The following is a 23,832-nucleotide window of genomic DNA, read 5'->3' as shown; positions in this document are numbered from 1 at the left end:
CTCCAGTGGGTCTAATAGGACCCCATCCGCATCCTGAGGGATATATGTTGACCCTTGCATACGATCCCCCTCACTGCCTCACAACAGGCAATATAGAATTTTCTCCAGTTGTCTTAATCTGTTCATCAAGATTTTCCGGTCTTGATGAATTGGCCCCAAAGTGTTTGTCTTCAGGAAAGATTTTGAAAATAGAAAAAAACTGATTGAGTCTGTGGACAGGAGTCTTTTATAAAGGTGACTGTCAGACAGCTGTCTTTAATGCAGGTAACGAGTTGATTAGGAGCATCTAACTGGTCTGTAAGAGCCAGAACTCTTAACAGTTGGTAGGGGATCAAGTAGTTTTCTCACTGCAAAATGCAAATAAATTTATATAATTTATACAATGTGATTTTCTGAATGTTATTTTTCATATTCTATCTCTCAATGTTAAATCTAACCTACCCTTAAAATTATAGACTGTTAATGTCTTTGTCAGTTGGCAAACTTACAAAATCAGCAAGGGATCAAATACTTATTTCATTCACTGTAAATCATAAAAACCAGTATTACTGTTGTCAATTTTTGAGTCTAAACTAATCCATACAGCATTCCCTTTGCCGAGTTTGGCATTCGTGTACATCTTGTTTATTAGTAAGGTAACCTAGGCATTGGTAATACATAGCAGTACAGCTGGACTTGCTAATTTTATTATTTTTTTAATTAAAGGGAATTGCTCAGGTGAGTAATATTCCAGCCTTTGAGATTTCATCTGGTCACAGTGCTCCAGCAGCATTCAGTGCAATAAAGCTTAAAATATCACTAGCTTTGTAAAGGATTGTGTGGTAATGTCACAGAATGTCACACTCGTAGCAGTCAAAGGCTAGGAAACACCACTGTAAAGACCAACTTCTTTCCAGGCTTGGAAGTTAGCTCTTGTTTCACTATAAGTGTAGACATTTTTGTGTGAACAGTTCTGCAGAATTCCAGGTGAGGCATGCAAATTAAAGCACGTGTGGCAGGACAACCTTTGCCAGCTCAGGGTATGTGCACACGTCCGGATTTCTTGCAGAAATTTCCTGAAGAAAACCGGAAATTTTCTGCAAGAAATCCGCATTTTGTTTTGCGTTTTTTTTTTTTCGCGTTTTTTTTTAGCATTCTGCAAGCGTAATTAGCTTGCAGAATGCTAAAGTTTTCCAAGCGATCTGTAGCATCGCTTGGAAAACTGACTGACAGGTTGGTCACACTTGTCAAATATACTGTTTGACAAGTGTGACCAACTTTTTACTATAGATGCTGCTTATGCAGCATCTATAGTAAAAGATAGAATGTTTATAAATAATAAAAAAAAATGCTTATACTCACCCAGACGATCTCCTCAGCGGCGTCCGTTCCTCTTCCTATAGCTGGTGTGTGCGCGCAGGACCTTCCATGACGTCGCGGTCATGTGAGCGGTCACGTGAGCGGTCACATGACCGCTCACGACCAATCACAAGACAGTGACGTCATCACAGGTCCTTCACCGCACATCAGCTATAGGAACCGAAGCGGCAGCATGCAGCGGTGAGGCGGGAACACTGCGGGGGACATCGAAGGTGAGTATAGGACTATTTTTTATTTTAATTCTTTTATTTTTGACCAATTATAAGGTGCCCAGTGCGTGGAGGAGAGTCTCCTCTCCTCCACCCTGGGTACCAACCGCACATAATCTGCTTACTTCCCGCATGGTGTGCACAGCCCCGTGCGGGAAGTAAGCAGATCAATGGACTCCTAGGTGTGCGGAATCCCCGCAATTCCGCATTTTTAATGAACATGTTGCTTTTTCTTCCGCGATGCGATTTTTTCGTGGAAAAAATCGCAACATTTGCACAAACAATGCGGAATACACTGTAAATAATAGGAGGCATATGTAAGCGTTTTTTGCGTTTTTATCACGTTTTTATAGTGAAAAAACGCGAAAAAAACGCTAAAAATCCTGAACGTGTGCACATGGCCTCAACCTTTCTTTACCCTCTATTGTCTAGTGAGCAGTAGCCTATTCTTTAAAAGAATATTCACAATGAATATTTTTTGGAGCAGAAACTGTACAAAAAATGTCTATTCTTCAAAAAAACATTGGGTTCCTGTGCTTTTTGGTTTTGGGGGTTTTTTTTTTTACTTTCTTTTTTTTGCCATGGCCCTGTGTGTAGCAAAACACAGATCCTATTTTTTAGTAGTATTTTTTTGTTATGTTTTCATATTGTGTGCTTGTTTTAACACATTTTGATTATAACAATTCAGCTAGCTTTTTAAAAAAAAACATTTTTTAGACTGCTGGAATTGTTGGTGCTTTTAATCTAAGGTCCCTGAACCTAGCCATCTACTTACCTGCCATCATTGTCACCTTCTATCCCTGCCGCTTGTAACCCCCACAGGGTGTGACAAGGTAAAGTGGACTCACTAGACCACTGATGGTGCAGTGGCGGCTGTATACCCGATACTCAAAAGACAGGAGAGTGGATCTCATAAACCAAAAGATATTTATTAACAAGGTAAAAACAAAAAGGAAACAGGTGTCAGAGGGAAAGAACCTTTGGATCACAACACTGTACCATGTAGTGGAGCACTGGGCAAGGTGTACCCCTACACATGGATTCCCCCATCACAACACCAGGTGGCCTGAATGCTACGAATCCAGGACCAGAGGACGACCCGTACTGACAAACTAGCAACACAGTAGAATACTTGGGCCTGCTGGTGGAGAGAATCCCAGAAGCTCCATGAAATCTAGCAAGGTTGATCCCACTGGTAGCAGGGCCTGGAGGATTCTGTGAGGAGAGGCAAGACAACTTGGAGTGGGAAACGGAGAGACCAGAGGAGTCCAGAATGGGAATCGCCAGAAGAGGACTCTGTGAAAATAGACATATAAGGCTACGTTCACATTTGCGTTGCGTCGGGCGCAGCCGCGGCGACGCATGCGTCATGCGCCCCTATATTTAACATGGGGGGCGCATGGACATGCGTTGCACTTGCGTTTTGTGACGCATGCGTCACTGTGGTGCATGCGCCAGGGCGCGGAGGACGCAGCAAGTTGCAGTTTTTTCTGCGCCCAAAACCATGCAAAAGTAGACGCATGCGTCACAAAACGCTGCGTTGTGCATGCGTTTACATTTGCGTTGTGCGTTGCGTCGCCGACGCTGCGGCGCACAACGCAAATGTGAACTTAGCCTAAGTTAAGTGCAGAGCACAGCAGAGCGTGGCCTGAAGCTGAGGCAACAATCCAAAGAATGAACACATTGCCCAGGCACCTCCCTTAAGGGGAGGGTGCTTTTTATGCACAGAGCATCATAACACAGACAGCCCTAATAGCGAACAGGTGTCCTGCTGTTTCAAGTATGTGCAGGAAGCGGGGCGCGGCTCCTAAGAGCATTTCCAGGAGACCTGCCAAGAAGATGCAGGTTCTTAGCAGAGAAAGAAGCCGCTGATCGTCTGGAGCTATGGACAGGGTGAGTAAGGCTGTGTGATAGGCGCCGGTCTCCCTGCGCAGCGGAGACCGGACCTGCGGCTGAGGGCATGACACAACTTCTGTCAGTCTCAAGCAGTTTGTGTCCTGTTGGATCGCTCCCATGTTTGCTGGAGTGAGCCAGAGGTCACTTTTCAATTCAAGTCTGTGGGTCTCGTTCTGGCTCTCATATACTTGCATTGAGCGCTTTTGGCCATTACTTCTGACTTCCAACCAGTCAAAAGTTGTGATTGCGGGACTGTAGCGGTGCTTATAAAAGGTGAAGATGTTGGCGGGTAAGAATAAGTCTAGGGGCAGGGCTCTTAGATTAGAAGCACCACTCCAGCGCTGAAAAAAACACACCATGGAGTATGACATCGGGCCACCATGGCAACGATTGTGTCCCTGCGATTATGCCGATCGGAGGGCAGAGTCTCCTTCCTTTTGCATGCCTTCTAAATGTTGCGATTGCTGTCGATCGCAGCATTTAGGGAGTTAACGTGCCATGAGGGATGTGGGCACCGCACCTGCACTGAGTGTTGGGTGTCAGCTGTCAGAATCAGGTGACACCCGGCGGTGATGGCACACGCACAGCTCTTGTGCTTGTAAAATCGCCTGGACGTACTGAGTACATCCAAGGTTGGCAAGTACCAGCTGACCATGACATACTGGGTGCCTCCAAGGTCGTAAAGGGGTTAGCAAATAAAAAAATGCATAAAAAGGAACTATTTGTCAGCAGTTTCCCCCTACATCTCTTCCTCTTGTTTGATTCTTAAATTTAATCTCCCATTTCAATGAAAACATAGAATTCTATAAAAGACCCATCTCCTCTGTGTCCCAGGAGGTTACCAATGTCCTCCTATTCTTACACATCAGCTCTGGTTGTAGGGGAACCAAACTATTATTAATCTCCGCCCCATTTTACTAAGCACCACCCCTGCGGTAAGTCTGAAGCTAGACAAGAAATAAAATCGATCTCTGCAAAAAATTATAGTTTGGGAAACCATGCCGGCCGACAAAGGGTGACAGAATGATTTTCTCCAGTTTATTGCATGAAGCATTTATTTTTAGGCTGACAGTTGCTTTGCATAAATGAATTCAGTGCCTTTTTCTTTACCTTTTAGCTACTAGTTCTGCTTCATTTTTTATGTGTAAGTATTTTTTTCTTGGAGCGGTTTCTATTAATTATTCATTCACAGTTCATCAGATTGTCACAACTACCAGCAGGTGGTACTAGAATATGTAAGTGATGCCATAATGGCTCAATAAACATTCACTATTGTGCCACGTAGATAAATAATCCCTGGCTCCTAAGAGTTGGCTTCGAAGTCTCCAGGCCTGAATTGTGTTTCATTTCATATGTGCACAAAGATGGCTGCAGGCTATAACTCCTGGGTATGAGTAGGATAATGCTGAAGATTATTGCTTTTTAAAGTATTCCCCAAAGCTTCTGTTTGTTCAATAGTTTTATCCCATTTCCTCAATAGCTAGTTGGATACATCCATAACTGTCCCATAAAAGCCCTAAATGTTTCTCCACAAGGTCTCATAATGTCTAAAGGCTTTTAATACAGCACATAAAATCAATAGCAAAAGCTCGCCGAGGCTGTGCTTACACCAGACGAGCAACGTATTGGGCATTCATTTGCTATGTGTATCAAGTGTTACCCAGCCAGAAACTTTAACTTATGTTTAGACAGATGTATTACTTCAATGAAAACAAATGGGCATGGAAGGACTCCTGCCATACCGTTGCTTTATTAACTAGGATGGTGGACCTTCATATCTTGAAGGACTTGGGTCATGCAGGACGGCAATGGTTCTATGGTCAAGTGCAATGCTCGTAAAAATCGCTGCCCCACTTAGTGACCCGTTATTGAGCTGCAAGGGTCATCAGTGAAATATACTGAGAAACTGTGGGCCATTGACTATTCCTGAAACTATGACTAAGTTACATTATACGGGTTCTACACTAAAAGATTGTAGGAAGCAGTAGGAAAGTTATTGGAGATCTTAAACGGAAACGGTCGAGCGATTCATGCTGACCAAAACAAACGCGCGCTGCTTGAACCACTATATTATACTCTATAAATGAAGAACTTGACACTCAAATAGCGTGTCACAAGGTCCTTTAATTGCAATCCATAGCAAACATATGACATTTTGGAATTAGCATAGACCTTCTTCAGATATACTGTGTATAAGACAAATGGTATACTATCAGCACATGAAAAAATTGAGGTGTACAAAACATACGAATGGAAAATAAAACATACCGGCAAAATGAAAAATTACAGAAACAGTATTTGCAACCTGCATGTGATGAAATATTGTATTAATCTGGTGAAAGTCAGGAATAATAGGTACAAGGATATACCCGGAGTAGAATAAGTGTTAAAAGTATAATCCAAGACAAAAAAAAGTACCACCAATGCTGACCACTAATGGACTACCGTGCAGCAAACGAGATGGGGTAAACGGATGAGTGATAAGGTGAAAAGGACATAAGATAGACGAACAATGACATAATGAAGTGATTGCCCACACCTGTCCATGAAATAGCTTTGGAGTCAATTGTCCAATTACTTTTGGTCCCTTTAAAAACAGGGTGGCACATGTTAAGGAGCTGAAACTCCTAAACCCTTCATCCAATTTTAATGTGGATACCCTCAAATGAAAGCTGAAAGTCTGAACTTCAACTGCATCTGAATTGTTTTGTTTAAAATTCATTGTGGTAATGTCTATAACCAAAATTAGAAAAATGTTGTCTCTGTCCAAATATATGTGGACTTAACTGTATATGATGGGAACACGTATTCTACTCCTGTTGGGAACACGTATTCTACTCCTGTTATATCATTATACCTATTATTCCTGATGGTCACTAAAATTACTGATTAATACAGTATTTGGTCCGTGCAAGTTGCAAATACTGTTTCTTTTTGTTATTATGTTCATTTTACTTGTATGTTTTATTTTCCTTCTTTTTTTTTTTTTTTTTTAAACCCCTTAAAGGGACTCTGTCACCTGAATTTGGAGGGAACAATTTTCAGCCATAGGGGCGGGGTTTTCGGGTGTTTGATTCACCCTTTCCTTACCCGCTGGCGGCATGCTGGCTGCAATATTGGATTGAAGTTCATTCTCTGTCCTCCGTAGTACACGCCTGCGTAAGGCAAGATTGCCTTGTGCAGGCATGTACTACGGAGGACAGAGGATGAACTTCAATCCAATATTGCAGCCAGCATGCAGCCAGCGGGTAAGGAAAGGGTGAATCAAACACCCGAAAACCCCGCCCCTATGGCTGAAAATTGTTCCCTGCAAATTCAGGTGACAGAGTCCCTTTCACGACTGCCGATATGCCTTTTAACGCCGGCAGTTAAGGGTACTTAAACCACAGCACCATTTATTAACGGCGCTGCAGAAAAAGCCCCCCCCCCCCCAGAGTCGGAATTTCTGCTGAGCTTAGACCCCAGAGAACATGATTTGAGTCGTTTTTAACCGACCCCGGTGTTGTGTTCATTGTTATTAACGGTATAACCGCAACCGCAAATAAAAACAAGTCTGATTTTCCATTTCATTTCTCTCTCTCTGATGTGATAGGGTTATGGTTGGGCTAAAGTAAGTTGGGATAAAGTTAGGTTTAGGGCTAGGGTTGGGGTTAGGGGTGTGTTAGGGTTAGGTTTGTGGTTAGGGTTATGGTTGGGATTAGGGGTGTGTTGGGGTTAGGTTTGTGGTTAGGGTTATGGTTGGGATTGGGGTTAGGGGGGTGTTGGAGTTAGGTTTGTGGTTAGGGTTATGGTTAGGGGGTGTGTTGGGGTTTGGGTTGGAGTTAGAATTGTTTGGTTTGGTTTCCACTGTTTAAATACATCAGGGGGTCTCCAAATATGACACGGTGCCACCATTGATTCCAGCCAATGTTGCGTTCAAAAAGTTAAATGGTGCTCCCTCCCTTATGAGCTCTGCCATGCACCCAAACAGTATCGGCGTGCTCAGGAGAAATTGCTTAACAACTTTTGTGGTCCAATTTTCTCCTGGTACCCTTGTGAAAATAAAAAAAAATGGGTGGCTCCAAAGTAATTTGTTTGTGAAAAAAAGTAGAGTGTTCATTTTTCCTTCCACATTGCTTTAGTTCTCGTGAAGCACCTGAAGGGCTAATAAACTTCTTAAATGTGGTTTTGAGCACCTTGAGGGGTGCAGTTTTTAGAATGGTGTTACTTTTGGGTATTTTCTGTTATATTGACCCCCCCCCCCCCCAAACTCACTTCAATTGTGAGGTGGTCCCTAAAAAAAGAATAGTTTTGTAAATTGTGTTGGAAAAATGAGAAATCACTGGTCAACTTTTAACCCTTATAACGTCCTAACAAAAATAAATTTTGTTTCCAAAATTGTGCTGTAAAGTAGACATGTGGCAAATGTTATATATTATTTTGTGCGACACCACTCTCTGATTTAAGGGCATAAAAACTTAAAGTTTGAAAATTGCAAAATTTTCATCATATTTCCGTTTTTATTTTTTCATAAATAAACGTAAGTCATATCGAAGAAATTTTACCACTAACATGAAATACAACATGTCACGAAAAAACAGTCTCAGAATTCCAGAGCTATAACCACATAAAGTGACAGTGGTCAGAATTGTAAAAATTGTCTTGGTCATTAAGCACAAAATTGTCTTTGTCACTAAGGGGTTAAAAACCAATTTATGCTGATAGTATGCCATTTGTCTTATATGCAGTATATCTGAGGAAAGTCTGTGCTAAGACCGAAATGTCATGTATGCTGTGGATTGCTTGTTACTGGTTATTTGAATGCCAAGTTCTTCATCTATATTACGGTATACTAAGGACTGAGCTCTTGCACCAGCACTCAGGAGTGCCGTGTCCTTCTACCACAAGTATGCTATTCTCGGACCCCTCATATGCTCCAGCGTTTCAGAGATGATATACGGTACTTTCAAGATTATAGCCGGTGACCAGACTAGTCCGGCACATCCCCCATCTGGTCCAATGCCCCATTGGGTCATTAGATAGTGTCATTTAAGTTTTCTTTCAAGACTTTGTTTCACATCTTGGATACTATTATTCCCTTTTTGTCCGAGTATGGTCTTTATTGTGTGCTAAAAAAGCCTGCATATACTTATGTGTCCATTTTTATTTTTTTTTTGTACAGGAAATGTATGCATATATACAGTATATACCCTTTCCCACCACATATTTTATATGGTACTGTGAATAGATGGGGGCTGCTCTTATTGATAATTTTTTTCCTGTATTTAACATTTATTGTTGAGTCCATGTACACAGCATCAAGCATATTTTTGGTAGTTACGGGATGTCCATGATCCATATTATTGGACATGGCCTTTGTGGATTTTCAGAACTGTTTTAAATGTTTTTAAATTGTGTTTGTAGTGTCATGTTTTTTTTTCCATAATAAATTGAGTGTTTAATTTGTTTGGGTGTTCCCTATGTATGTGGGCATTCTTTTTCTTGAACTTTTTACTATTGATGCTGCCTATGCAGCATCAATAGTAAAAAGATATAATGTTAAAAATAATAAAAAAAAAAAAAATTGTGCTATTCTCACCTTCCGCCGTCTACTGATGCTCGCGAGCGGCGAGGCTGCCGCCGGCTTCCGTTCCCAGAGATGCATTGCAAAATTACCCAGATGACTTAGCTGTCTCGCGAGACCGCTAAGTCATCTGGGTTTTTCGCAATGCATCTCTGGGAACGGAAGCTGACGGCAGCCTCGCACGCGTCGGGACAACTTCGGTGGACGCCGGAGAGTGAGTATATAACTATTTTTTATTTTAATTATTTTTTTTTAACACAGAGATGATGCCCACACTGCTATATACTACGTGGGCTGTGTTATATACTGCGTGACTGATATATACTACGTGGGCAGTGTTATATACTGCGTGGGCTGTGTTATATACTACGTGGCTGCTATATACTACGTGGCTGCTATATACTACGTGTCTGCTATATACTACGTGTCTGCTATATACTACGTGTCTGCTATATACTACGTGGCTGCTATATACTACGTGTCTGCTATATACTATGTGGCTGCTATATACCACGTGGCTGTGCTATATACTATGTGGCTGCTATATACTATGTGGCTGCTATATACTACGTGGCTGTGCTATATGCTACGTGGCTCTGCTATATACTACGTGGCTGTCTGTGTTATATAGTACGTGGGCTGTGTTATATAGTACGTGGGCTGTTATATACCACGTGGCTGTGCTATATACTATGTGGCTGCTATATACTATGTGGCTGCTATATACTACGTGGCTGTGCTATATGCTACGTGGCTCTGCTATATACTACGTGGCTGTCTGTGTTATATAGTACGTGGGCTGTGTTATATAGTACGTGGGCTGTGTTATATACTACGTGGCTGTGCTATATACTACGTTGCTGTGCAATATACTACGTTGCTGTGCAATATACTACGTGGCTGTGCTATATACTACGTGGCTGCTATATACTACGTGGCTGTGCTATATACTACGTGGCTGTACAATATACTACGTGGCTGTGCTATATACTACGTGGCTGTGGTATATACTACGTGGCTGTCTGTGTTATATAGTACGTGGGCAGCGTTATATACTAGGTGGCTGATATCTACTACGTGGCTGTGCTATATACTACGTGGCTGTGCTATATACTATGTGGCTGTGGTATATACTACGTGGCTGTGCTATATACTACGTGGCTGTGCTATATACTACATGGCTGTGCTGTATACTACATACTACGTGGCTGTGTTATATACTATGTGGCTGTACTATATACTATGTGGCTGTAATATATCCTGCACCTCGAACCCCCGACATCCAGCGCCCCGAACCCCCAACATCCTGCGACCAATCAGCGACAGACGCAGTCCAGCCGAGATATTCGCACAGGATTTAAACACCGCTTCAGTGATTGGTCGCGGCCGGCCGTGAGCTACCAATCAGGGATATTGGCGCGGTATTTAAACACAGCTTCGGTCATTGGTTGTGCCCGGCCGGCCGCGACCAATCAGCGATATTGACGCGGAATTTAATCCCCACTCACAGCGCGACGTACATACATACATACATATTCTAGAATACCCGATGCGTTAGAATCGGGCCACCATCTAGTGTATAATAATTACATTTCTTGTCCACACTGGAGGCAAAACAGAGGAAAGCTGGCATGAAACCACAACAGACCCCGCACTGTACATGATTGACCACAACCACGGTGGACTGCAGCAGAACGGCTCAAATAGCAATTGGACGGGCGTCCTATGGGGAGGGGTGATAAGTACATAACGGGACAATGTCCCATTTAATTGTTGAGTTTTTTTGCATAAATGAATAAATAAAATGAGTTCAAAGATAGATTAAAATGATGGCAGTTCTTACAGGGGTTGTCTAGGACATTGATTAGATATTATTTGAATAGATCATCAATATCAGAACTGTGCCGTGCATCAGACCCTCCTCTACCAGCTGTGACCGGGTCCCGCAGCTCCTGGAAGCACAAATAATCAGCTGAATGAACCCCACCAGTCTGTCACCCTAAGAATAGGTCATTAATATCTTTGTCCTACATAACCCGTAAGCAGAACACTTGTATGAAGTGAGATATAAAAGCCTGTGAGGTTTTTTATCCTCCTGTTTATCAGTGTTAATAAAAGCATATGTTTTATTGAAGCGTTAGATGTGTACGTGTTGTGTGTGATGGGCTCTCTCCTCCCTCTGACATTACTTTCTCCTAACATGATGTAGCACCCTTATTATACCTAAGGTGATATTGTAGTGCGCCCTAGTCACATTCATACATTTAACCTGTATATCGTGCTGGACAGAAGGGAAAGGTCTTAAATATACTAAAGGTTTAACTAAGTATCAGGTGAAGAGATTTTCACAAGAAGCCAAGCACGTGGACAATGGTCGCAATCAGAAATTAGTTGTGGGGGAAATCCATCATCTTGGGCAAGAAAGAATAGTAGACGCTTGGAACAAACTTCCAGAAGATGTGGCTGGCAAATCCAAAGTAAGAAGCACAGTACAGCCGGGGCGCCGCGCTGCTTGGTGACATTCAGAGAACAGACTATTCCAGAACGTGCTTGGCTTTCTTCATTTGCTTTTCTTCTCTTGGGAAATGTGCTGCAAATTGTTCTCCAGAGCTTGTTACATTTAGGAAGTGGTAAGCGGAGCCCAGCTATTAACTGCGGAGGCCGGGAGACCACTAATACAGCATATATCTGTAGCCGCTCAGGGGGCCAGCCGGCTAGAAACGCTGCCCGCACCACGAAAGGGGGGACAACTGTGCACATAATCCAATGTGGAAGCTGCAATCAGTGTCTTACAGAAATGTGTGCCTCGTCTGGTCTGGTGGGCTTCCATATCCATTACAATGATTTGTGTAGGCTGTTATAGGTTTATATGTGTGTGTGTGTGTGTGTGTATGTATATATATATATATATATATATATATATATATATATATATATATATATACATATACGTATACGCACCGGATATTTTCTAGTTATATATATTATATTTATAATAGACAGATACATTTGCCCTTTGATTTGCTGCTTTTTGGACACTATCCCAAAAGTGAAGGCACGTTTCAAAGGTTGCCAGAATGGACCTTGCTGTGAAATGTTCCAGTGCATTGTGTAAAGCGGAGTTGTGTTACCTGTCATAGAAACAGCATGTCAGATTCACACAAAAGACTTCTCTAAAATTGCATTTTCAAATCTCCAGACATACAATCTCTTTGTAAGTTTTGTCTTAGTCGTACACATGACTGCATTTTCCTGTGCAGCTCTGCAGTTTCCAGTTGAAAAATATATTGATTAAAAGTGCCTTTTTTACTACGTTTTGCTGGTATTCCTGACCAGTTACAGAGCAGCGTTTTTTAATGAGATATATAAAATATCCTGTCTGTGAACTGTAGATTACAGGGGTCTCACCAGCACCATTGGCATATCTGTACTAGTAAATCATTGCATTTCCCATCAAATACGGTAACTTCTGTATTACATTCTCTTTAAATTTTGCATTGTATTGTTCCTTTGTTATTCCTCTTGGAAATGTTTGAATCTATTCTCACCTAGGAGTTACCTCTTCCATAGTTGCTTTCTATTAAAGTACATCACTTAGATTTTTTTGCCTTTTTATTTATTTATTTTTTTTTTAACAACTAGAATCAAATAGCGAAACATACTATTTTTTTCTAATCAATATTTATGTTCTAACTGTAGATTTCTTTAATCTGATGTTCTGTACATGATTATGAGGATAACCATGTCGTCGGAGTTGCTGTTTACAGCATTAGGAGCTATGCTTTACGGCAGTGATGTGAGCAATGGTTATCTGTGTTGACTTGTGAGCGCGCTCTCTAACCTGTGCAGCCGTCATGACGCAGGGTAGCGGAGGATGTGGGTTGTGACCGCCGCATATTCTGATTGGTCCTGAGCTATCTACATATAATTGTTATCTTTCATTGTAATCATCTACTATATAATTGTCTAAGGGTCACTTCCGTCTTTCTGTCTGTCTTTCTGTCTGTCTGTCACGGATATTCATTGGTCGCGGCCTCTGTCTGTCATGGAAATCCAAGTCGCTGATTGGTCGCAGCAAAACGGCCACGACCAATCAGCGACGGGCACAGTCCGGCAGCAAAATGGCCGCTCCTTCCTCCCCGCAGTCAGTGCCCGCACCATAATCCCCTCCAGTCAGCGCTCACACAGGGTAAATGGCAGCGGTAACGGACCGCGTTATGCCGCGGTGTAATGCACTCCGTTACCGCTGCTATTAACTCTGTGTGACCAACTTTTTACTTTTGATGCTGCCTATGCGGCATCAATAGTTAAAAGATCTAATGTTAAAAATAATTAAAAAATAAAAAATCGTTATATACTCACCGTCCGTCGGCCCCCGCATCCAAAACAGGCCTTTCCCGCTCCTCGCGACGATCTGGTGACCGCTCCATGCATTGCGGTCTCGCGAGATGATGACGTAGCGGTCTTGCGAGACCACTATGTCATCATCTCGCCGGACCGCAATGCACTTTTGGGACCGGAGCGCGTGTGGAGCGTCGGTAAGCGCTTCGCCTGGATCCGGGGCCAACGGAAGGTGAGTATATAACTATTTTTTATTTTAATTCTTTTTTTAGCAGAGATATGATACCCACATTGCTATATACTGCGTGGGCTGTGCAATATAATACGTGGGCTGTGCAATGTACTGTGTGGGCTGTGCAATATAATACGTGGGCTGTGCAATATACTACGTGGGCTGTGCAATATACTACGTGGGCTGTGCAATATACTGCTTGGGCTGTGCAATATACTACGTGGGCTGTGCAATATAATACGTGGGCTGTGCAATATACTACGTGGGCTGTGCAATGTACTGTGTGGGCTGTGCAATATAATACGTGGGCTGTGCAATATACTACGTGGGCTGTGCAATATACTACGTGGGCTGTGCAATATACTACGTGGGCTGTGCAATATACTGCTTGGGCTGTGCAATATACTACGTGGGCTGTGCAATATAATACGTGGGCTGTGCAATATACTACGTGGGCTGTGCAATGTACTCTGTGAGCTGTGCAATATAATACGTGGGCTGTGCAATATACTACGTGGGCTGTGCAATATACTATGTGGGCTGTGCAATATACTACGTGGGCTGTGCAATATACTGCTTGGGCTGTGCAATATACTACGTGGGCTGTGCAATATACTACGTGGGCTGTGCAATATACTACGTGGGCTGTGCAATATACTAAGTGGGCTGTGCAATGTACTACGTGGGCTGTGCAATATACTATGTGGGCTGTGCAATGTACTACGTGGGCTGTGCAATGTACTACGTGGGCTGTGCAATGTACTACGTGGGCTGTGCAATGTACTGCGTGGGCTGTGCTATATACTACGTGGGCTGTGCAATATACTACGTGGGCTGTGCAATATACTGCGTGGGCTGTGCAATATACTGCGTGGGCTGTGCAATATACTACGTGGGCTGTGCAATGAACTGCGTGGGCTGTGCAATGTACTGCGTGGGCTGTGCTATATACTACGTGGGCTGTGCAATATACTACTTGGGCTGGGCTATACACTACGTGGGCTGTGTTATACACTACGTGGGCTGTGTTATACACTACGTGGGCTGTGTTATACACTACGTGGGCTGTGTTATGCACTACGTGGGCTGTGTTTTACACTACGTGGGCTGTGTTTTACACTACGTGGGCTGTGTTATACACTACGTGGCTGTTATATGCTATGTGGGCTCTAATACACTCCGTGGGCTATGCTATATACTCCGTGGGCTGTGTTATATACTCCGTGGGCTGTGTTATATACTCCGTGGGCTGTGTTATATACTCCGTGGGCTGTGTTATATACTCCGTGGGCTGGGTTATATACTCCGTGGGCTGTGTTATATACTCCGTGGGCTGGGTTATATACTCCGTGGGCTGGGTTATATACTCCGTGGGCTGTGTTATATACTCCGTGGGCTGTGCTATATACTCGTGGGCTGTTCTATATACTATGTGGCTGTGCAATATACTACGTGGCTGTGCTATTTACTATGTGGGCTGTTATATACTACATGGCCGGCCATGAACAATCAGCGACAGGCGCAGTCCGGCCGCGAATTGGCGTGGGATTTGAACCACGCTTCGTTAATTGGTCGCGGCCGGCTGAATCCTGTGTATTCAGTGTATTATTCTAAAATCTTCATAAATAAACTACATACATATGCTAGAATACCCAATGCGTTAGAATCGGGCTACCATCTAGTGGGTAATAAGATGCCTGGGAAGAGATCTCTAAGCTGGCCAGTGTGAAAATTGTAGTCATTTACAATTCTTATTTTTATTGGTTCTTATTTTACAAAAAAAAAATTACCCAAAAATGATAAACATCAAATAAAAAGTTGATTAAAAAAAATAAGGATTTTTTTAAGCGTCCAGCCTTATTAATGCTTAATAACCGATGATTATAACAATGCAGATCTCTGCAAAGAGCTGCTCTGATTTTCAGATTTATGGAGATATCCATGTTTTTTTTTTCTAACGTACAAGTGATGATGGCCGCCAGAGGTTCTTTAATTGAAAAACGCTGTAGAAACAAAAAATTATTTTTTCAGATTAAAATGTTTATGGGACTCCCAGTCTTATGTAAGGGCTTAATACAAACTTTCCACCAGTTCAGATTGCCCCATACATAAGGTATAGCTATAATCTGACAACCCTAAAGGTCTCCGCAGTGAGAAAAAACTCCTCGTACGCCGACAGCTAGCAAGGCCGAGGACAGAATGAGAACGGGAGGTGGAGTATACGGACGCTCTGCCCTTCCGCTTCTTTGTTCTGTACCAACGCAATCCATATTTCTGGGCCGTTTGCGATCTGTGCTGGGTGGCAGCCCACTTGTGTATCGCCTTTGTATTACACCATCTGATCGACAAAAAAATTATTAGAAACTGCTAAATAGGAAATTCAGGTTCTGATCACAACAGGACAAACTTGCATAGAATATTTATTGCACCGCTCTATTGTCTCCGCTTCTGTTATCTTTATAAAATACATTTATTAGTTAGAACTGGACAGAGAAGGCTCAGCGTTATTAGGCTGTGGTATATTGATGTGTGTACACTTTGGGGAATACATCTCTGCTGTATTTGGTGGATAAACTTTAGTTTTTTATTAATAATTTATTCCAGCATGAAAAGCTATAAAACTTTGTAAATCAGTTTGTTAGGGCATTTGTCTTAACGCCTTCAAAAATAAATTGCCTGTGACGTGGCTTCCAGATCCCTGCTTTATCCTAGTCTAGTTGCCTTTAGCTACATTAATATCCGAATAGCTTCTTTGGAGTACGGATGATGGCAGTGAAAGGATCAGCTCAGCGCCTGTGTCTCACTAACCCTGGAGATAAGCTGCTGCTGGACATTATACTGATAAGCGGAGCACTGAGAGGAGGAGACAAGTGCTGCACTTCTCACTGCCATCATCTGTACTCCATCAGATGTCTGACATCAGTGCAGCTGAACGCAGGCAAATAGACCTATGAAAAGCAATGGTTTGGAAGCCACTTACATGCACATGTTCTACAGGACTAAAAACAGATTCCTTTTAAAGTTCTATAACTTTCCATGGTTGACAAAATTCTAAAAACAAATTGAAAATGTAGTTACTCTTTAAAAGGGAGCTATTCTATGTGTTGTACCTTGCAGATGGGGGTAAGGAAGTCCTCTCCATGCACCAAGTCCTGCTCTACTTACTGAGGAGTAACAAGGCTCTAGTCCCGGAAGAGGAGATTGCCAACATGCTCCAGTGGGAGGAACTAGAGTGGCAGAAGTATGCAGAAGAATGTAAAGGAATGATTGTCACCAACCCAGAAATGGTAATTGTACATCTGTAAAATGCCATCACTCGGGGGCATAAAGCTTCAGGGTTTGTTTGTTTTTTACCATATTTCGGGCGAATAATAATTCAGTAAAATTGTTGCACTGTTTTCCTTTTCAGGCTCTGGTTTGTTGCTCTTTCAGCCTTAATGTTTTCTGGGGGGGGGGCATAAATCATTTGAGCCTAATAAGAAGACTTAAAGCCGTTAGAAACTTTTCTCTAGGGGTACCGTCACACAGTGCCATTTTCATCGCTACGACGGCACGATTCGTGACGTTGCAGCGTCGTATAAGTATCGCTTCAGCGTCGTAGACTGCGGTCACACGTTGCAATACACGGCGCTGGAGCGATAATTTCATGACGTATTTGCGATGTAGAAGCCGTTGGTTACTGTGCGCACATCGTATACAACCTGTGTCACACGATGCAATCATGCCGCCACAGCGGGACACTAGACGACGAAAGAAAGTTTCAAACGATCTGCTACGATGTACGATTCTCAGCGGGGATCCGGATCGCAGTAGCGTGTCAGACACAGCGATATCGTAAATGCATCGCTGGAACGTCACGAATCGTACCGTCGTAGCGATCAAAATTGCACTGTGTGACGGTACCCTAACAAACTCCCTGACTGATTATCAGTTGACTCATTCTGCAACCAACAATAGACCATGCAACACAAGGTTTTATAGAGGGTAAAAGGTGCAAAAAGTTTAAATGAAACTGCAAAAGTGATTTTTAGCTTCAAATTTAAGCCTTTAGATAAAAAAAACCAAACAAACTGTTACCGAAGGCAAACAACGCTTTCAACAAAGATCTTCACCAAAGATTGCCAACCAAATGCCACACATAATGCCCTCCAGCAGCACAAAATACGTCCTCATTAGTGTCAACTGCCCCATAGCCCTTTTTTATGTCCCAGAAAAGCAGATTTGCCCAAGCCAACATCCACAGAAGATCTGTGGTTAGTTCTACAAGATGTTTGGAAATCCTTCTTTCCGAATTCCTTTAAAAAACTGTTTGTGCCTGTACCTTGATGAATTGATGCTTTTTAGAAGGCAAACTGTGGTCACCCCAAGTATTGCATGTGGTTTCCATTTTTCTTTTGTGCATTCACTTTGTATTCATTGATAAAGATAAAGTAACCCTTCTATTTGTGAAATGATTCTTTGTAGGATTTTTGTCTAAACCTTCTGCCCAGTACTGGAGCTCACCTTGTGTCATAGGTTCCTCAGTATTTGTAGGTTTTCTTTTCTTCCACCCGTGTAGCTGAGGGTTTTGTTTATGTAGGCACTTCTCTGTAAAGAGCCCCCTAGTTTGGCCCTTTCTCCTGTCCCCTAGGACAACATTGATGTTTCCCCACCGTCATTGTATTCCAGCTGACATTGAGGAAGGAGCTGTGAAATCTGTAGACCAACGTCCTAGGGTTTTTCCTACACCAGCTAAAGAGCGATTTTGACAGGCTTCCAACCCCTGCAGATCTAAAAGGATGATACGGTGACACTACTATAGTGTTGATTATTCCCTGTTGTCGGTAACTGCTTCACTATTATTTTAATTTGCAGAAACCGAGCTCTGTTCGGATTGACCAGCTTGACCGGGAGCAATTTAACCCAGAAGTAATTACTTTCCCTATTATCGTCCATTTTGGGATAAGACCTGCCCAGCTCAGCTATGCCGGAGACCCACAGTAAGTCCTCGCTATTTAGCATAGTACTGGTATTACCTTCCTAGACATTGACTACAAAGAAATGCGTGCAATGGGAGAAATATACTGGGTGGGTGGTTTATAAAAGATGCCATCTTTTCTGTGGTAACCAATCAGAGAGCAGTGTTCCTTTTTTACGAGATTCTGAAAAATTGGAAGTTGTGATTGGATGCTGTGGACAACAAGGCCCATGGTTATACTAGACACCTGTTAGATCGTAAGGAATCACTCCCATCAAAATTTGCATCCTCTTTAAATATTGCAATCATATTATAGCACTATGTACTTACAATTGCTCATTTTGTCTTTCTACCCAGATAATTCTTCTCTTTTCCATTAGGTCTATGACATCTCATGATTACAAACTCACTAGCTGAAGCCTTGTAAGCTATGTGTAGAAACAGGAAATCTATTTTCCCACTTCTGCAAAAGTCCCTGGTGGAGGGAGAAGCAGAGCAGCTGGGTCAGGAGTTGGAGGGGAATGATTAATGTTGGGAAACGAGACTTCCTGTTTCTACATAGAGCAGAGAAAGATGAGTTAACTGGGTAGAAAGGCAAAATGAGCAATTGTACGTACACAGTGCTGTATAATACGATGATTGCAATATATTAAGATGGTGACAACTTTGATAGGAGGAGTGTGTCTTTAAATTGAAAAGAAAAAGCTGCAAGTGTGAAATTCAAGCAGTCCGCGCTCTCCATATGTGGAAGCCGAGCTCAGATACATGGAGTAAATGGACTTTCTTGCTTAGTATTCACCAAATTGCTTCACAGAAGATATGGATTTACTCCTCACCTAGGATGTCGCAGAGTGTACACATACAATCTGATCAATGTGGATTATCCCCTTTGAGTTTGATATTTACAGTGAATCCTAATGGATTCATGCCTTTAACTGACTCCCAGAAGAAGCTGTCTGGCTGTAGAATTGTGAGAATGAGTGTGTAAGTGAGGTACGGCTACCTGAAGAGAAGAAATGTTCTGTCAGATATGCGGTTAGGTCACATAAAGCGCCGTCACTTCATAACTTCCGCTAACATCACTGCTGACAGCGTCTCCGAATCTGACAGGAACTCTGAGGAAGTCACTAGCTGGAAATGGAGATAGATGGGAAGATGTAGGAGTCATGTGCATAGTCTATCATGTGGGTGGTCTAACTGTACATGACCTTCAATGCTGGATCTCCTGTTTGTTGTGTGGTAGCTCGCTGCTCTCCTGGCTTCCTGCTTGCAGGGTAGCGGTACACTCCCAGCGGCTTGGCCGAGCTGCCGGCCCAAACTGCGCATGCTAGCAAAGGCAGCTTTACCACGTGGAAGCACACGGGCGCTGAAGCTTCAGTGCCAAACTTGCAGGCTGTTAGCAGAGGAAACTGGCCTCATCTGATAGACTGCAGAGGTGGCCGTTAACCTAGGTGTCGAGCTGTAAGCTATAACAATTGAGAAGGAAGAACATGTTTAATACATAGTTACAGACAGGCTCTCCGCAATCTTATATCCAAGAAAGAAAGTTCTCTAGCTATGTTGGAAGGGAAATATAAGCTTTATTCCAACACATTAAAAAGAAAAGTTTACCCCAATGTAGAGGTTCTTTTTTCCTCTTCCTACGTGTTTCAGACTGTAACGAGGTCATTACTCGTGGATAAATCCTTATTCATGGATTTATCTTTATCCATGAACACAGACTGTGAGTCTGAAATGCGTAGGAAAATGAAAAATAACTTCTACGTTGGGATTTACTTGAAGAAGTCTTTGTTAATGTGTTGGACTATAGCTTACCTTCCAATTGGAACACGGCTGACAGACTTTATCGTGGATCTTCGTTGTGCCATACGGGCAGGAATGGCTTTCTCCATGCTGAGGCGTTCTTAGTAGCCTCTATATTTTGAGCTGTTTTTTTCTGTATTACTGTTGCACGCTGCAGTTTTATCCAGCTATGAACAGACGGCCCCTTTAGTACAGAGACATAAGGCAAAACCAGGAGGGGTTTCAATAGGGGATTTCCAAGGACATTGGTGGCCATAGTGGAAATGACAAAATTCCTGAGACTGTATATATTTGGTATGATGCAGAGGTTAATGGAGAAGGCAAGGTTTCAAAGTCGTAATTCAACTCTTTTTATTAACTAAATCCAACTGCTTTATAGCAGAGCTGTGTTTTTTTATATAGCTCTCCAACCTCCCTGGCCTCCCTTAATCGGTGGTAGGATCATAAGTTCGCTTTACAATCGTGCCCACAACAGGCTGCCAACTCCACTGTGGTACCGATACAACTAGTGCCTTGTGGACCACCTTTGATTCAAAATTGGTCCTATCAGGTTCCATCATGGCTTCTGTCATTTTGACAGAAAGAATAGCACTGCATGTAAATCTGCCAAGACTATCGACGGAGGCTGTGAGTGATAAAACTTGGTCTCCCTGTAGCCGTCATGTATGGATACAGCTACACTGAATGCTAAAATACATCTACAGTGTTCGCCCCCTATTGGCAGAAAAAGGAGTTGCACCGTTTCACTGGCTCCTCATAAATTGTACTGGACGCCACGGTTCTGGAGGTGGTAAGCCAAACCTGTGACTCCTCCATTTCCCTGACTCAGACTCCCCAGCACTGGTCACTACTGAGCATGTGCATAAAGTGCAGCACAGATTCATCTCAACTAGAAGCCTAGATCCTTAGATCAGGAACAGACATTATAGTACATTTCATAACTTTGTTGGAATCCTTTTCTTCGGAACGGTGCTGCTTGCCGGTCCCCATGAAATGACGTGCAGGCACAGCGGCCTCTGCTAGCCGTCATGATGAGCGGTTAGGCATGTCAGTAATGAGGATGCTGAGGTCAGTGTCTAGAGACCGGTCATTTCCTAAATGTAATGGAATATATTTTCAGCAGGGTGCAGCACAGTGATAGAAAATCCAATATACGAAGAAACCAGAGTGCGACCATTGCACAGAATTTCCGGTCTCGTGTCCTTGTTACCTGGGTCTTCTCCGTGTCGGCCCCCCACCTCCTCCCTTTCATTCCGCAGCTCATGATCTAGAACGTAAAGAAAACATCGCCATTTATACTGATTACGTACATTGAACTCCTGTTTACACAGATTTGTCACTGTCGTGGTTTCAATAAAGTGTTTAATGAAGATTCATGTTCTTGCGCTAATTGTTTATTGAGAACTTTGAAAGACAAGAGCCTAATTATCCATGGCTGGTTACCAGCGGGGGATTTGTGCTGTAAGATCGAAAACCCAGGTTAGATCCTCTGATATATAAACACTATTATTCAGCAAAATAAAGACAAATGGCAGCGCTGGGGAGGAGTGCACCCTCGGCAGGAAGAATGCCAGGTGAGAAATGTATATATGCCTGCCTAGAAGTGGTAATTGCTCATCTCTGACGCTTTTAGTGTTTCTCGATACTGGTAATGATTGGTTCATTACTGATAGTCGAGTCTGGCTTGTGTAACATTGTCAGTTTTGACTCTAGCCATTACCCTGGTGAGTATATGTCTGTGTTTTTATAGGTTTACTTACTGCCATGGTTACCTGGGTGTCACAAACATTTCCTGCATACTTGGCTATCTCAGCCTCCCTCTCCAACATGGTACTGTACTTGAGAGAAGTAATATTCCAGCAGCCGCACTGTTCCTCACGCTTGTGCCTAGAATACAGTTTTTCTAATATCCTTTCCAAGACAGAGATCAGCGTTGAAGCACGCCCTGTTTGAGCTACATTTATTTAGAATAAAGAGCAACATTGAAATTTACATACCCCAAAAATTCCCCTACACGAGCCGCACACGTCTGTACATGGTTATCGACAGGTTTGAAGGGAACTGAGAGATGGATGGACCTTGTTCCTGCACTGTGACTTATATATTTTGCTTCCATCTTAAGACCTATGATGCTAGCCATACAAAAAAATGGCAAAAAGAAAAACATTAGAACAATACAATAAAAAAAAAAATAATCATTCAAAGGGAACCTGTCATGTAAAAAAACACAATCAACCTGTAGTTTTGAGGTTAATTTGAAGGTTGATAGCTCTGACGCCATGCGGCTGCCGCACTGAGATCCTTGCTACCGAAAGGAATTGAACTTTATCCCTCCAAGCAGCCATACATCGTGGGTGGAGGCTATAACCGCACCCTACCTCCAACTGACAGTTTCACCAATTCCGAGCTGGCTGTCAGTCATTTCCAGAGCGGTGATTGTGAAGCCACCCCTATGACTGAAAGCCCGAGGCTGCTGGGAGCGATAAAGTTAATTTCCTCCCAGCATCAGGGCTCTCAGTGCCGGCGCAGGGCAGCTTCAGAATGCTATTAATCTGCTGATTAACCCCATATCTACAGCTCAGTAGCATTTTTTTTACATGATCGGTTCCCTTTAACAGGAGCTTGTAATCGGGGTTTTTTGTTATTTAATGAGAAACTATCAATTGATTGAGGCTGCCTACACCACAGGCAATATGAATTGGAGCCTGGCTGCATGATTTCATTTCAGAGGAAACAAAGGGGCTGATTCATGAAGGAGTAGGATAAGTGAAGTGAATAAGAGGTGCACACCAGTTTTGTTTGGGTGCATCTTTTAGATCCTTGTGCTACTCCAGTTAAAGACTGGAATAACAATTTTGGCATAAAACCACCACCCCTAATTTTGAACTTGATGGTCCTCTCCCTAGCTTCACCCATTTTGGCAGAGCTTCCCAAAGCGGGCGTGAAAACTTCAAAAGCCACAACATTTTTTACCAACTTTTGTATTGTGCAAAAACTTGAGACTTTTCTAAGTGTGTTTTCCGTTTTCTGGCTTTAAATACTTTGATAAATCAGGGCCATATTTTCAAGAGCCCAATGGTCCCCATAGTTATAGATATGACTAGCGCGATACTTCCCCAGTCATCTTCTCCACAGGCCACTCCAGGTGATTGACATGGGGAGACCTGTTAATTATCTAGAGCGGTGCGGGCAGAAGTTGGCCAGGAGACAATGCTTTTGTTGAAATGCTGGAGCGCTTCAGAGAAAAACATACTGCAGCCAGGCTCTGATTCATGTTGCCCGTGGTTTGAGCAGCATGTATTGACTGACAGCTTGGCTTTAGAGAATGCAATATTGGTATAATATGCTTTAATAACTTTTTAATTGGTTACCGTTGTTTTAGTAGACTTGTCTCCATTTGATAGTCAGTGTGCTAAATGGCAAAATTGTAAATCAAGTTACTTGCAGGAAATCTGGTCTTACCCCTGTCTGC

At 42.7% G+C, this 23,832-nt stretch overlaps 1 protein-coding gene across 3 annotated transcripts in view; it reads left to right on the top strand.

Moving 5' to 3' along the window:
* Positions 1-23,832, top strand: part of DROSHA (drosha ribonuclease III) — a 276,733-nt gene that overhangs the window by 107,527 nt on the left and 145,374 nt on the right. For all 3 annotated transcript variants that reach the window (XM_077269726.1, XM_077269724.1, XM_077269725.1), the window contains exons 13-14: positions 16,718-16,887; positions 18,455-18,579. In XM_077269726.1, the coding sequence (XP_077125841.1) occupies positions 16,718-16,887; positions 18,455-18,579 (295 nt within the window). The remainder of the gene's footprint in view (positions 1-16,717; positions 16,888-18,454; positions 18,580-23,832) is intronic.

Source organism: Ranitomeya variabilis, chromosome 6 (genome assembly GCF_051348905.1).
Source record: "Ranitomeya variabilis isolate aRanVar5 chromosome 6, aRanVar5.hap1, whole genome shotgun sequence".
NCBI lineage: Eukaryota > Metazoa > Chordata > Amphibia > Anura > Dendrobatidae > Ranitomeya > Ranitomeya variabilis.
This window is presented reverse-complemented; position numbering and strand designations above follow the sequence as displayed.